Source organism: Schistosoma haematobium, assembly GCF_000699445.3.
Source record: "Schistosoma haematobium chromosome Unknown HiC_scaffold_233, whole genome shotgun sequence".
Classification (NCBI taxonomy): Eukaryota; Metazoa; Platyhelminthes; class Trematoda; order Strigeidida; family Schistosomatidae; genus Schistosoma; species Schistosoma haematobium.
Genome location: NW_026137056.1, coordinates 98085 through 110248, shown reverse-complemented (window position 1 = coordinate 110248; position 12164 = coordinate 98085). Strand labels below are relative to the sequence as shown.

The 12164-nt window shown below is 41.9% G+C and overlaps 1 protein-coding gene across 1 annotated transcript; it reads left to right on the top strand.

Annotated features, from left to right (window-relative positions):
* Positions 1–9138: 9138 nt before the first annotated feature.
* Positions 9139–9961, top strand: MS3_00010535 (uncharacterized protein). Its single transcript, XM_051218909.1, has one exon. It carries the CDS (start codon positions 9186–9188, stop codon positions 9540–9542), a length of 357 nt encoding a protein of 118 aa, XP_051064058.1. The 5' UTR covers positions 9139–9185; the 3' UTR covers positions 9543–9961.
* The last annotated feature ends 2203 nt before the right edge of the window (positions 9962–12164 follow it).

Genomic DNA, 12164 nt, shown 5'->3' with positions numbered 1-12164 from the left:
GACAACATGGTTTCACAGTATGCTACTACTGTGATGTATGCTGATCAGTGTATTCCTAGTTGTTCCTCAAATATATACTCAGCTTGGCTATCATCACTAAGTACAACCGTAACAGGCTTTCTTGCAGCATCTTTCCTACGTCCAGTAAGACGCATACAAATACGTGCTCGTACTAGAGGATCATGTGAATCCAAGCATGTGCTCCACAACAAGCGTCAGTCTTCTATTCAGCCTCTCCACCGATGGCTGATAGGAATACACTGATCAGCATACATCAGAGTAGTAGCATACTGTGAGACCATGTTGTCTTTGAATGTGAGTAGGTAAGGTAGAGTGGTAGTAACGACGGAACGAAAAGGTACATTCAGAGGAAATCTTTCATGTAAAGGAGACACAACCACTTTTTATGAAGGAAGTAAAAGAATTTTACAGGAGGATCGCCATTGGCTTATATTCTGAGCCATATCTGATAACGTCTCTATCCACTGTGTAGCACCATCTCTTAGACCCCAACCAGGGAGTCGTGAAGGACCAACAGAAGCCAGTCCTTTGCAGCTTGCTTCCATCCCGCGACACCATGTCATGCACTGACCACCTCTCCGCTTCTTCCAACCAGTTCCAGAGTCGGCACATAATGCAGGACGTGGAATTCTCTGGGACGACATTCGGAGAACATGTCCAAGCCACCGAAGTCGGTGTTTCAAGTTGGTGACACCAATTGAATTATCATCTCTGTGCCCGAACACACGATGCCGAACCTCTGCATTACTGACATGGTGTTGCCACTGAATGTCAGCAATCCTTCGGAGACAGCGATGATCGAACACAGAGAGTCGTCTAACGTCCTCAACTCGGAGAGGCCAGGTTTCACAAGCATAGAGCAAAACTGCTCTCACCGACGCGTTGTAGATCCGGCCTTTTACAGCCAGACTAACATCACGAAGGCGCCAAAGGTGGCCCAGATTGGCATAAGCCGCTCTGGCTTTCACTATTCGTGCATTGATCTCATCACTCACACCCCCACCAGCACTTATGCAGCTACCCAGATACACGAACTTCTCAACTACTTCTATCTGCTCACCATCCAGGGTGAGTACAGGATTAGAATCCTGCCAGTCTTGTAGAAGTACTTTGCACTTCGAAGGTGCAAAGCACATACCATACCTACGGACACTGATTGCCAACTGATTAAGTGCGGATTGCATGCCTTGGGCATTATCTCACAGTAAGACAATATCGTCCGCATACTCAAGGTCGAGAAGTCTTTCTCCAGGCAACAGATCCACACCCCCATTACTTACATTCATCAGAGCTGTTTCCAGAATGTCATCGATGGCAAAGTTGAAGAGGAATGGTGAGATTGGGCAACCCTGCCTAACCCCACTGCTCGAATGGAACAATGGAGAGAGGTGGTTGTATGCCCTCACTCTGCCTGAGGTGTTTTTATATAGGGCTTTCAGGATGTTAATAAACTTCTCAGGCACACCCTTCTTCAATAGACAATCCCAGAGAACAGTCCTGTCCAACGAATCGAAGGCAGCCCTGATGTCAAGAAACACTACGATTGTTGGCCTTTGAAAAGTATGGCGGTGTTCTAACATTAGGCGGAGGGTGAAGATATGATCAATACATCCTCGACCAGAACGAAACCCAGCCTGCTCCTCGAGAGTCAATCTTTCTCGGGTTTTGAACAACCTACGAAGTATGACGGAAGCCAATAGCTTGGACGCAATCGGAAGTAGACTTATCCCCGATAGTTGTTACAGGAACGACGTGAACCCTTTTAAAGATAGGGACAACTATCGACTCATTCCATAACGTTGGCACACTCTCTAGTTCCCAAACCTTTGTAAACAACGTCGTCAATTCCTTAGTCAAAAAGTCACCACCATCTTTAAAAAGAGCCGGAGGTAAGTCATCTGGGCCAGGTGATTTGTAACGCTTCAAGAGTTGGAGTTCCTTGCGGACTTCTTGCTGCCAGTGGCTCGGATGAGCTGGAAGAGCTTCCGGTAGTTACCAGATGCAGCTGCTGCTTCCAGCTCATAAGCACGCATCGACCACCAGGCTTCTCGGTCCTTACGCAAGCTTTGCCCAATTTCCTTACGTAACATCCTTCGTTTATGGTCAAACTCACGGTCACCCGGAGTAGACCGACGGGCTTCAATGAGTTGTAAGGAACCTGGAGAAACCCAGTGCTTAAAAGCGGGACGTTTCGCAAACCCACAACTGACTGTTCTCGCCATTTTCATGGCGTCATGCAATTGCAACCAATGCTCATCTATACTTTTCGGTGGAATGGTAACTAGCCTAGAGGCTAGCTCGGTTCGATACTTACTTGCAACAGAAGTTGCAACCAGCTTGCTAACATCAATCTTTTGGTGGTGGTCACTTCGTTGGCCTCTGGAAAGTAAGGCAAGATTGGCGCAGACCAAGGCATGGTCAGAGTCCAGATAGGTACTCCAAAAGGAGCGGCAGTCTTGTACACAACCACGCCAGCGGTAGCTGATCGCGATGTGATCAATCTGAGTCCAGGCTTGAGATGCAGAGGGAGGACGCCAGGTGGCACATCGGCGATGACTGTGCCGAAAGTTAGTGCTAGCCAGAAACAGGTTGTGGTCTGTGCAGAGTTGCGGTAGACGGTCCCCGTTATCTGACCTGCGACCAACGAGTCCCCATCGGCCACCTAAACGACTCTTCTGTGTCTAGACGCCCGACCTGAGCATTCAAGTCTCCGGCTAGTACTACAATATCTGTCGAACGCACTTTCTGGAGAAGAACTGATAACTGGTGGTAAAACTCATCCTTGATTGCATCCGGGCTGCAATCTGTCGGAGCATAGGCGGAGATAACGAAAAGACATCGTTTCTCACGCCGATTTCTTCCCACTTTGATGGAACTTTCTAATCTAACAGCACATAACCGACTGTTAATGGGGATCCAATCGACTAGTGCTGCCTCAGCTCTAGCGCTTAGTGCGACACCAACGCCAGCAAGACCAGACGAAGATGCCACAGGGTCCCCGGATAAGCGCACGTAAAACAAGCTTTTCGAAGCGACAGATGGAGAGCGAATTTGTAGTACTTCACCAGAATCTTGAATACGGGTCTCGGATAGACAACAAACATCAATATTAAGACTTTCCAAAGACATAGCCAGCCCTATCTGTTGTCCGACCTGCATAAATGTGCGAACGTTGAAGGCAGCCAGTTTGAATGGTGCACGTGGTTTCAGAAAAACTGCTTCAGTCCTCGTATTCGGTGGTAACATACAATTTTCAACCGGACAGTGACTCGAGAACGTTTAGATACAGTCGAATTTCCACCAAAGACGAGCCGCTGTATAAGTATAAAAGAGGGTGAATAATGTGGAAAATAATAATAATAATAACAATAATAATAATAATAATAATGACAATAATAATAATAATAATAATGACAATAATAGTAGTAATAATAATAATAGTATTAATAATGACAATAATTCTAATGATAATAATCTGAATCAATTGTTTGTTTTTCAAAGCGAGGAAGGTAATCTCCATAGGCATAAAGAGTTCATCAATTTGTGTGTGGGCTGTGATACTGCGCGGGTGCCCAAACCGAAGCAGGTGGTTATCTTAGGGGCCACTCCCCGAGCCTTTGACCTAAAGGTCTAACCCACAAGGCAGTGGAGCATCGTAAGGAGATGCAGTCCCATGGTAGCCGGTGACCAACGATTGGTTCATACGCCATTTGTTCCCTCAGGATACTGGAGCCCATGTGCACCATTGATTTGGGATCCGGTTAAAGCGCCGGACATTTGCCCGGTCCTGACATTTTATAAACGATTGAAGGGATATCATCGGCACCAGAACTCGCATTTGGCTTAAGGGTTTTAATGGCGGTATGTATACTCCTAATGCCGAAGTTTATGGTACTAAGATAGTTTTTGCCGGTGCACTTTATGTCGATATCTGGAGCATCAGATGTATTCCGATTGTGAGGAAACCATTCACTTAATAGTTCACATATGACGGTTTGGTCATTATACGTTACTCCATCGTGCAGTAAGGAGTGAATGTTGTGGTCTGTGTTCTTTCTTATGCGTTTCGTGAGGAGACGACATAGGGCTTGGGCTTTAGATGCAGCAGCGAGCGCAGTACGTTCCTCTACCTGTTTATGCTTGTTGTGTTGACTTTGTACTCCGTCAAGTACAGAGTATATCTGGTGCAGGGCATTGAAGTCTTTTGATATTTAGTACATCCTTTTCGGTTTTCGTAGTTTAGACCTAGTCTTTTAGTTTACATAGGGAGTAATTGTTTTAAAACCAATTTTAGAGGGTATAGTAGTGTCTAGTGCAGATTTGGTGGTGATATTGAATATTTCTAATGTTTCTAAGAGGTTATTACTGGTAAAGAAACTGCCCCAGTCAGAGTGCTTTATTAGAAATCGAAAGTTTTCCCAGTCAGCGTTTGCATAGTCTCTATATTGGAATCGCGTGTTTAATGTCTTTAATTTGTTGCATATGGCAAGAATCGGAATGGTGCAGAGGACTATTTTATGATCGCTGTTGTGAAACTTTTCGCCAACCACCATTGATGTTGGTGTGACATTATGACAGAATATCAAGTCAAGAATGTTGTGATTTCGTGTAGGCAGGTGTACATGTTGTTGCCAGCCGTGTATGTCTAAGGACCTAAGTATGCTTTCAAAGCACAATGGGCCAGAATGTGTTTTCCAGTTGATGGTGGGAAGGTTGAAATCACCACATACAATTTTGTAAGTGAAGTCAAGCGAGGCAGGCTGAGCAAATGACTCACTTATAATAGTGTCAGTTGAACTAGGAGTGTTTGGAGCTCGATATATGCATCCGATTAGTATTTTACATTCATGAGTGTGCACAGTAAGCCGTATCGATTCAGGAAGTTTGCTGAGGACGTGGTCGCTATAGATTTCCGCTCTCAAATTTTTTGATACATAAACGAGACAACCACTACCCTTCTTGGTGACTCGATCACAGCGGAAGAGCTCATAGGTGTCTATTTGTAGATATGTGTCTGTGGTATCGGAGGACAGGCAACTTTCCGTTATCAAAACAAGTGAGGGGTTGTTTAGAAGTAATAGGGTGCGTAGGTAAGTCATCTTACAGGGCGGGTTTATTGCGCAGCCGTTCGCTCCGTTATAGTTTGTGGATGTGAAGCGTGGCCATTAAGAGTAAAGGATATTAGTGGGTCACTGGCATTTGGTTATAGGTGTCTACGAAGCATTGTCCGTGTATTTTGCTTTGCAACCACGGAGTAAGCAATGTCTGGGTTAAGAATAGAGTGCCAGGTGAGGATAGGGAACCGACTGGTGAGGTAGTAAGTCCTCATCAACTGAGGTGGTTGGGATGTGTTACGTATACCTCGACGAGTGATGTTTTCTGGTGCAGCAGTTGCTAGCTAGAAGATAGGGGCGACCGAGCCAAAACATGGCATCAGTACGTGATGTTACTGACAATTGGACTTAGCCATGTTAGCAAGTATAGATTACCTGGTTGTGGTCCGCGTGATTATCGTAACCAATGGTCAGACTTTGAATGACATGGCTCAAAATTGTTTGGAATGGCGCATGTGCATCTATTTTTTGTCTTCCCCGACATAATGAAACTCTACATTCCTCATAACATATTTTTGTTTATATTGCGCTTATTTAGATTTTCTTTTTAGGTCGTCTGTTCGACGCTTAGTTTTTTCTATTCCCACTGTTACTGTTACTGCCTGTACTATCATGAGATTTGGCCTGACAAATTTATCTCTGTGTTAATGAGGTATGACAACTTGAACAGATGCACATACGTACAGGTTCTACATTTATGACTGACTGGTATTCTCAGAAACCTACCACTCTTCAGATTTTAACAGGTTGGTTCACAATCTGATGGTTTGTCGTTGAAGCTCTGCCTACTATCATGTTTTATAAACACTCATCACAATACATTTACCGACATGTAACAACTGAACAATTATTTAGCATTACTTATTGAAGATTTAGTCAACTGACACGACGACCAGTTCATTATTTCGGCTTTCTGATAATCTTCGCTCTCAACCTCACATATGTCTGCTTGCGTTTCGCTGGACGCAGAAAAGCCGCACTAAAAGGACCCATTAGAACTGAATTGAGTAACGAGAAAACCAAAAGTAGGTTCCAGGAACAACTGAGGTCACACTTAGGTAGTTCGGAAAACGAGGCTGACCCAGATGTTGTTTGGAAAGATATACAAGCAGCTGTGGAAATAGCAGTGACATCTATTAGTGATTTAGGCCACAGGGTTACAAAGAACCAATGGATTCCTTTCAAGGTCTATTGCACTGATGGATTCTCGTAAACTCATCCCATCGGGTTCTGAACACGATGAAGAGCGAAAACAAATCAGATCTAGGTTAAGCAAAAGTCTAAGGAACGACCGTGAGCAGTGGTGGGCAACGAAAGCAAAAGAGATGGAAAAGGCGGCGGCTATATGGAACACAAGACAGCTTTACAGATTAATAAAAGAAACTGGAATTACTAAGTCAAATGTAAGTGAGAATATCTCGGAAAAAGACGACACTCATCTGCTCCCAGTCCAGACGTTTAGAAAGATCGGCGAAACACATTAAAAAGCAGTTCAGCTGGCCTCCAGCTACTCTACAACTACCCATCATTCCCAGACAGTGTGAATGGAACATTGAAGTAGGTCCCCCAACTCTAGCATAAGTTCAAAAGGCTATAGCTAGTCTGAAACGAGGAATGGCAGTTGGTCCAGATGGATTGGCTCTAGAGGTCTTTAAGGATGGTGGACCAATCTTAGCGATTAGGTGGACTAATATTTTGGCTAAGATCTGGGAGTTAGACGTTATTCCATCTGACTGGTCACAATCACTTATCGTCACAATATATAAGGTAGGGTTAAAATCATCCTGTGACAACCACAGAGGGATTAGTTTAACTAATATAGTATCTAAAGTACTAGCCTCGATAATTATTGGACGCCCAACTAAGACTCGTGAACTGCAGACACGAGAAAATCAGTCTGTCTTCAGACCTGGTCATGGATGCATAGACCACATATTCACCATTCGTCAGGTTCTAGAACACAGGCATACTTATCGGCGTCCGACAATGGTGGTCTTTCTTGACTTAAAAGCAGCAGTTGACTCCGTAGACCGCGACATTCTGTGGCAGTGCCTGCCATTGAAAGGCGTACCTCAGAAGTACGTAAACCTTGTGAGGGCTCTTTACCCGAACACCACTAGTCGAGTCAGAGCTGATGGCGACTTGTCATCTGGTTTTGCGTCCGTCAAGGCTGCCCACTTTCTCCATTTTTGTTTAACTTCATCACAGACCTACTGATGGAAATAACATTCACGTCGACTGAATTCTCGGGTATTGATCTCCTTCCAGGAGGTCCACTTGTCGACTTGGAATACGCAGACAACATAGTCCTGTTTGGTGAAGACACTGATAAAATGAAGAGTCTTCTGGTGGCACCAAGCAACTATACCAGAATGTTTAGAATGAGCTTCTCTCCCTCTAAATGCAAGTTGTTGCTCCAGGACTGGCCTGCGTCAACATCTGAACTAAATACAGGGAGTGAAGTAGTCGAACGCGTTGACAACTTCACTTGTCTTTGAAGTCTAATTAGCCCTAATGGGTTGGTGTCTGACGAAATCTCAGCACGGATTCGGAAAGCTCGTTTTGCTTTTGCTAACTTACGTCATCTATGGTGAAGGCGAGATATCCGTCTATCAATAAAAGGACAAGTGTACTGCGTGGCAGTTCGTTCTGCTCTATTTTACGGCCACGAAACATGGCCATTAAGAGTAGAAGACACTCGTAAGCTACTAGTGTTTGACCACAGATGTCGCTGCCTTATGATCAAAGAATACAACTCCAAATGCCCTGGTATGGCCGAGAGTGGGGTGGGGCCGCCTCCCTCTCGAAATGCTCTCACATGGCCACGCGTATACAGCCTCTGCCAGGGAAGTCCTACTCACTGCCTTCTCGTGACAGGGGTGTTGTTTGCGAAAATGAGAGGACGAAAAGCGAATGTCCGGCGCTTTAACCGGACCCCAAACCAAATCAATGTTGCACATGGGCTCCAGTATCCTGAGGGAATAAATGGCGTATGAACCAATCGTTGGCCACCGGCTACCATTGGACTGGATCTCCTCACGATGCTCCACTGCCTTGTGGGTTAGACCTTTAGGTCAAAGGCTTGGGGTGTGGCCCCTAAGAAAACCACCTGCTTCGGTTTGGGCACCCGGGCAGTATCCCAGCCCTCACACAAGTCGAATGATTTGTGTGGCGCATATCTACTTGGTGCCTCCTTGTACTAATGTTTATATGTTTAAATAAATAAATAAATAAGTAAACAGATGTCTTAGAAATATTGCTTGCATCTGCTGGTATCACCGGGTAAGTAACTGTGAGGTTAGATAAAGTATGGTAAATCAGTTGATGAGGTTGTGAGTCTTCATCGACTGAGATGGTTGGGCTACGTGTTGAGTGTGCCTGAACACCGATTACCACGACGTGCAATGCTAACGGGTGTTGGGGATGGTTGGAAGAAAGTTAGGGGTGGCCAAACCAAAACGTGGCATTAGTGCTTGAAGACACTAACATCTGGTCTGAGCCATGTTGGTAGATGCAGACTACTCAGTTAGGGTCCACGTGACTATCGTAACCAATGGTTGTAGACTCTTGGTGAGATGGCTCAGAATCGATCACAGTGGCGTCGGTGTATACACTGTCTGTCTTCCCTTAAACTAAGAGATTAAAATCGCTTCATATCTTCCTTTCTATGTACTAAATCTTTCTTCCTGTACTATATCCTTATATGCAATCTTTCATATATTGCCACTATTGACTTAACTACTCCTATGAATCGGGTGTTCATCTTGCTGTGCTAATGCGGTATGGCAACTTGGATTGATGCATATATGTGCCTGGTCCTACGTTGTAGCCGACTGACTGACTGATTGACTGATGTTATTGGTTCACACCAAAGTTTTTTTATACAGATGATACATGTATCTGTAACCTAATAAATTTAACTTAGTGTATTGTACGACTCTCTGGTTGGTTTTCGAGTTACACAGTTTTGTAAAATCTATTTTCTTTAGTTTTATAATTAACTGAAGGAAATGTTCCCATTTTATTCATTCTACGATCATTAGTTTACAGATGGTGTCTTACTTATTCTATTTAATGGGTCTTATTGATGGCTATTTTGTAGCATTTCATGCATATCATCCAACACCAACAACAGAAGAATTGTGTACATCAAATGTTAAACTAGCCTTTGAACTTATTCAAGCAGCTGGTATGGTTGAACCTCCAGCAAAACTTGAAGAAATTGTTGCAGGCGATAGCAGTGCTGTATTACGCGTGTTGTATGTCATCTACTCATATTGTGCACATATGGAGGATGAACGACGTCGGTATGAAATAAATAATATTCGGGAACAAGGTGAGATGGATGAATATTACGGTAATAACCAGAAACCTTCTGTACAACATGGTCTAATTAATTTATCGTGAAGTATATGTAACTGTGATAATATGTCTCTGCTGTTTTCTGTGATGTTAACATTTTAAAAATTACCGTGGAATAAAATGCGTTACCACTGGAGTGATTTACTTTTAATAAATAACAGATTATCGTTTGATGTTCTTTAGTTACTTTATTTTTAGAAACAATAAAATGAATTTGTATGTAAGTACTCCATTATATTATTTCTCTCTCTGTCTCTCTCTCTCTCACACGCACACACACACTCCTTTGCGAATCTACGCTCTGCAGTCTGACATTTTTTACACTAATAAACGTTCTGATGTCAGTTTTGTAGTTATCTACATTATTTTTTTTGCGGTTAATTGTTTTACTTTCCTAAATATTGATGTTAGTTTCAATTTCTAGATACGATAATAAAAGCAATAACTTTGAAAAGATTCATTTATGATTATGTTCCTTTTGGTTAACTGATAGTGTAGTTTATTATTTTTCTCCGCGCTATGTAGTTTTATTGTATATTGTATAAGTTTTCTGCGCCCGTGGGTTTTATCTCACTGAATGTATTCATTACTACCAAATAGAATGGGGTTTTGTTTTTCTAGACGTTTATTTCTTGCTCTTATTACAACGTTTATGTTATATACCATTTCATTGGACAAATATATGAAATAATCATGCCTACATGTATACAAACGGAATATCTTAAAGAGATCAACTTTAGACAACAGTCATCTGTTAACATCGAGAAAGATTTGTCTTATAAAGAAAAAATTGAAAGTTCAACATCGGAGAGTGATTTGAATTTCACAATAAGCATTCGTAAAAATAGTTTGTTCATTTACAAGTTCTATTCCCAATCCAGTTCATGATTCAAGTTACACTAAATATTTTATTCGCACAACAAATGTTTACATGAGCTTCTGATTATTATCTCATACTAACTTAAGCCCCATAACATTGTGCACTACATTCGCTTTTCGTGAAAGCAATTAGGCAGCCATGTAAGTGATGCTCACTTCGAGGCAGCGTAGAATGATATTAGAAAAGCTGTGAAAACAGCAGTGGCATCTGCTTAACTTTGGAACTACTTCAGTGGTTCCAACATGCGCGGGTAGTGATTTCATGATAATTTTGACCAGATTATTGTAATGCAAACATAGTTTATATTCCAAGAAAACACCCTACACTAGTAATGCAGTACAGATCGAAACACTGAACAGCACACCTGTTTTTGTTTTTAACAAGCACTTGTGGGGAAGATGAATCAACTTGATGAAAATGAAATCGATAACAACAAGATTTCACCAACTATGAAATAACCAAGGTTGCACAGACTTCTAACACAAGTGACGACAACTACACACACACACACACACTCAACTTTACTGGCAACTGTCGACCTAACCATTGAGATAAACAAGTTGCAAGGCAGTAGTATTCTGAGTTTAGATGTATAAGATATCGCCCAGATATTTTCGGATTACCATGTAGACCGTACGGAAGAATTAAGTTTCTGTTCAACATGACTATATTATATTATCTGCATGGTATCGGTTTTCGAGTAGTGTACCCACAACAAACATCAATGAAGTTGGCAACGCTACAGAATTTCTAAAACATTGTGAAACAGTTGTCAAAATAATAATATGGACTATACTATTGTGTCATTAAAAAGACTATGAATGTGGTAAATAAACATTTCCGTTGAATCTGAATACAGTACATTTTTAATATAAAATGAATATTTAATTATTAATGAAAAAGTATTACGATAGTTGTGGTTATAGTTTTGATGAATCATTCTGTTTAAAAATTAGGGAAATACTGAAAGAATTTATGTTGCTTAATAGAAGAAGATTGGTGAAGATTACAGGTTGTGAAGTAAGTGTAAACTAATTATAAGGGCAGAGCATTGCGGTGCAAGAAAGCGTTATCAATGAGAAATTATGAATGTGGAGTAAAAATAAAATACTTGCATTTGCAATGGGACCATCGGACATAAGCTTCTCAGTGCAGGCTTCAACAAGTTCATTGAATTCCAGGTGTTTGCGATTTGCCACCTCACCAGACGAAATCGATTTCCTGCCACGAACGCCTGACGATTTTGCATGTGTTTTTATACTTCTAGTGGAAGTTTTGGAATTCTTAGTTGAGGCAGCAACTCGTTGTAACTTTGGACCGCTTTCCGACTCCGCTGTACTAGTTGATAGACATGAAGGGATTAGAGGTAAAAATTAAATGTGATTTGAATTTAAAGCTCTTTAAATCTAGTAAATGAGAGTACAACCGAAAGCATAACTTGATTACTTGATTATTTAAACCACACAAATTCAAAACCAAACCGATGGCACTAGAAATATGTATGATAATGTTGATTGTCTCAGAATCCCCTATTAGGTCTATAAGAGAATATGGCTAAGAGACATGATCCTTAAACCGAGACAGTATGACATTAGCTTGAACATGAAAATTGCTGTAGCTAGCTTTAAATCACTTAAATATACCATTCCGATAAAGTCAGCTGACAAACTTACGCCTGTTACTGTTCGTAAAATAGCAAAGACCTAGAGGAAGAAAGTTGAGATTAAAGAAAAGAAAACGAGAACAAACAATGATTGGTATGGAAACGAAAGAACAATGAAGTCTGA

What these genes read in the sequence shown, in the direction of transcription:
- MS3_00010535 (XM_051218909.1), top strand. Translation starts at nt 9,186, where the DNA reads ATGGTGTCTTACTTATTCTATTTAATGGGTCTTATTGATGGCTATTTT.